This window comes from Phytophthora parasitica, assembly GCF_000247585.1.
Source record: "Phytophthora parasitica INRA-310 unplaced genomic scaffold supercont2.14, whole genome shotgun sequence".
Classification (NCBI taxonomy): Eukaryota; Oomycota; class Peronosporomycetes; order Peronosporales; family Peronosporaceae; genus Phytophthora; species Phytophthora nicotianae.
The window spans coordinates 1103227-1105080 of NW_008649000.1; the positions used below are offsets into that span (position 1 = coordinate 1103227).

At 51.5% G+C, this 1854-nt stretch overlaps 3 protein-coding genes across 3 annotated transcripts; 1 reads left to right on the top strand and 2 right to left on the bottom strand.

Moving 5' to 3' along the window:
* On the bottom strand, positions 1-303 carry PPTG_08685 (hypothetical protein; the record flags this gene model as incomplete). The annotated part of the gene is made up of 1 exon (XM_008902807.1): positions 1-303. One exon carries the CDS (start codon positions 301-303, stop codon positions 1-3), a length of 303 nt encoding a protein of 100 aa, XP_008901055.1.
* A 299-nt stretch (positions 304-602) lies between these two features.
* On the top strand, positions 603-1000 carry PPTG_08686 (hypothetical protein; the record flags this gene model as incomplete). Its single annotated transcript, XM_008902808.1, has 1 exon — positions 603-1000. The coding sequence occupies exon 1, from the start codon at positions 656-658 to the stop codon at positions 998-1000; it is 345 nt and encodes a 114-aa protein (XP_008901056.1). The 5' UTR covers positions 603-655.
* Positions 1001-1371: 371 nt separating this feature from the next.
* Positions 1372-1670, bottom strand: PPTG_08687 (hypothetical protein; the record flags this gene model as incomplete). The annotated part of the gene is made up of 2 exons (XM_008902809.1): positions 1372-1413; positions 1473-1670. The coding sequence occupies 2 exons, from the start codon at positions 1668-1670 to the stop codon at positions 1372-1374; spliced, it is 240 nt and encodes a 79-aa protein (XP_008901057.1).
* Positions 1671-1854: the final 184 nt, after the last annotated feature.

Genomic DNA, 1854 nt, shown 5'->3' on the forward strand with positions numbered 1-1854 from the left:
CTAGTTGTGCATTTTGCGCCGAATCGCTTGAACGCTACCTACATCCCACGCATCTCTATTGTAGGAAAGGAACACCAACACTCCCAGCGTGTTAACATCCATGCTTTTACGCATTTCCGTGTACACCAGCTTCGCCTGAGAGAAAAATCTCTCGCACTCATTAGACGTAGGAGGTATCGACGACACAGACATGTACGTAGTACGCGCTGGGGTCGCTTTCTGAAAGACGACCCCCAAAAACGAGCGTGTCGTCTCTTCAGTTGGTTGTGCAGCAGATGAGGCCTTAAACCCTTTGCAGGCCATTGCTCGCGCGTAGTCAGATGGCCTTCAGCAATGATCTTGGTGATGTCAATCTCCAACGCTGGGTAAGTAACAACCGCAGAATCAGACGCCAACCTTCCTTTCATTGCCCGGATTTTGGCGTGAGACCCAGTCAAAAGCGCGTCGTACCCCTACTAGCGTCAATAGTGGTAGGCAGACTTGCAGACAGACGTCGAATTCAGAAGAAAAAATCGACCTCTCTCTTCACTGATTGGCTTATATTCGTCTGCACTTCAGACGAACTTGGGGGAGCTTTTTCCTTTCAGAAGAGGATATGCAATGCAGAGAGTGTGGCATACATCATTAAACCGAGTCTGCGTCACGTCGAGCCACCATGGCAACTACGAAGAACAGCGGAAAGAAGTCCAACGTGTACTGGGACAAGGAAAGCGTAGACGAAGGAAAGTCCTCTCTCGACGTGCTGATGGCCGGGACGACGGTGAAGACACACTACAATCGCTGGCGGGGCGCAGATAGAACCAGTGGCAACACTAAGGAGTCCTTAGTGAAAGAGATCACGGCGGCACTTGAGACCGCCAACATCTCGCACAGGACGCCGGGACAAGTCCGTGGTAAAGTGAGTAAGCTGGAAGCGAAATACCGTGCGGCCCAGGATTTCCTGCTTAGACAGGAGCTGATATTGCCGACCAAGCTCGGAGATTGTCGCGTGGTCCATTGAAGTGCGGGATGTAGCTTAGTGTAGCGCTTCACCATGCTGAACACGATTAACCAACGCGTCGCGTTGCGCACGGCAGACGCCAGCGGCGTAACTTTTCGTAACGCAGCTCGACACTTGATCGTGCTCAAATGTTTCATCAGTGCATGAATTTTGGCCAATAGCGTATCTTCAGTGGCCAAAACGTCGTTCGCGGCCAGCTGAAAACGGTGGCTAGCACAACCAATAAAAGGCAGTGCACCCAATTTTCGACCAATCGCCTGGTTCACCGAACAATTATCACCAATCATGAAGAGGGCCGATTCCCATGGTCTGTTGGACAGCGTGTCCGCTATGAGGTCAAACAGACTCTGAGTTTTAAATCTTCTTCGTCTTCAAAGGAACAGAATGCCAGAAGGCGTGTAAGGCACTGAATGCTGTCGTCGTAGTTAGGATTCCGCTCCTTTGGTTACGAGACCGTTGGGTCATCAAAAACCGCCATGATGGCGATGAAGTGGCGGCCACCACTGAGCACCACCCCAAACTTCTTAGAAAGCTTGAGGGCAATGTCGTCTCGGACGTAGGTATAGAGAAGATGAATGTACTTCTGCAGCGTTGCAGCCGAAATCGGCTCCATTTTGGCGTTCTTACGAACGAGAGGACGCTCGCAGAAACTCACGGGCATGCGGTCCATGACGCACCACTCAATCCAGCGGAACACGTCATAGTCCGCTGGTCTGGCAGCGTGAGTCCAAAGCGGTTGCCTTTGCGGTAGGCAGCTACAGCTAGCTCTTGGTAGTCAGGATGACGCTTCAGGAGGTGATGGACTTGATTAGTATAGCCATTACCGCTCTTGTATACCTTTTGACAGGTGTTGC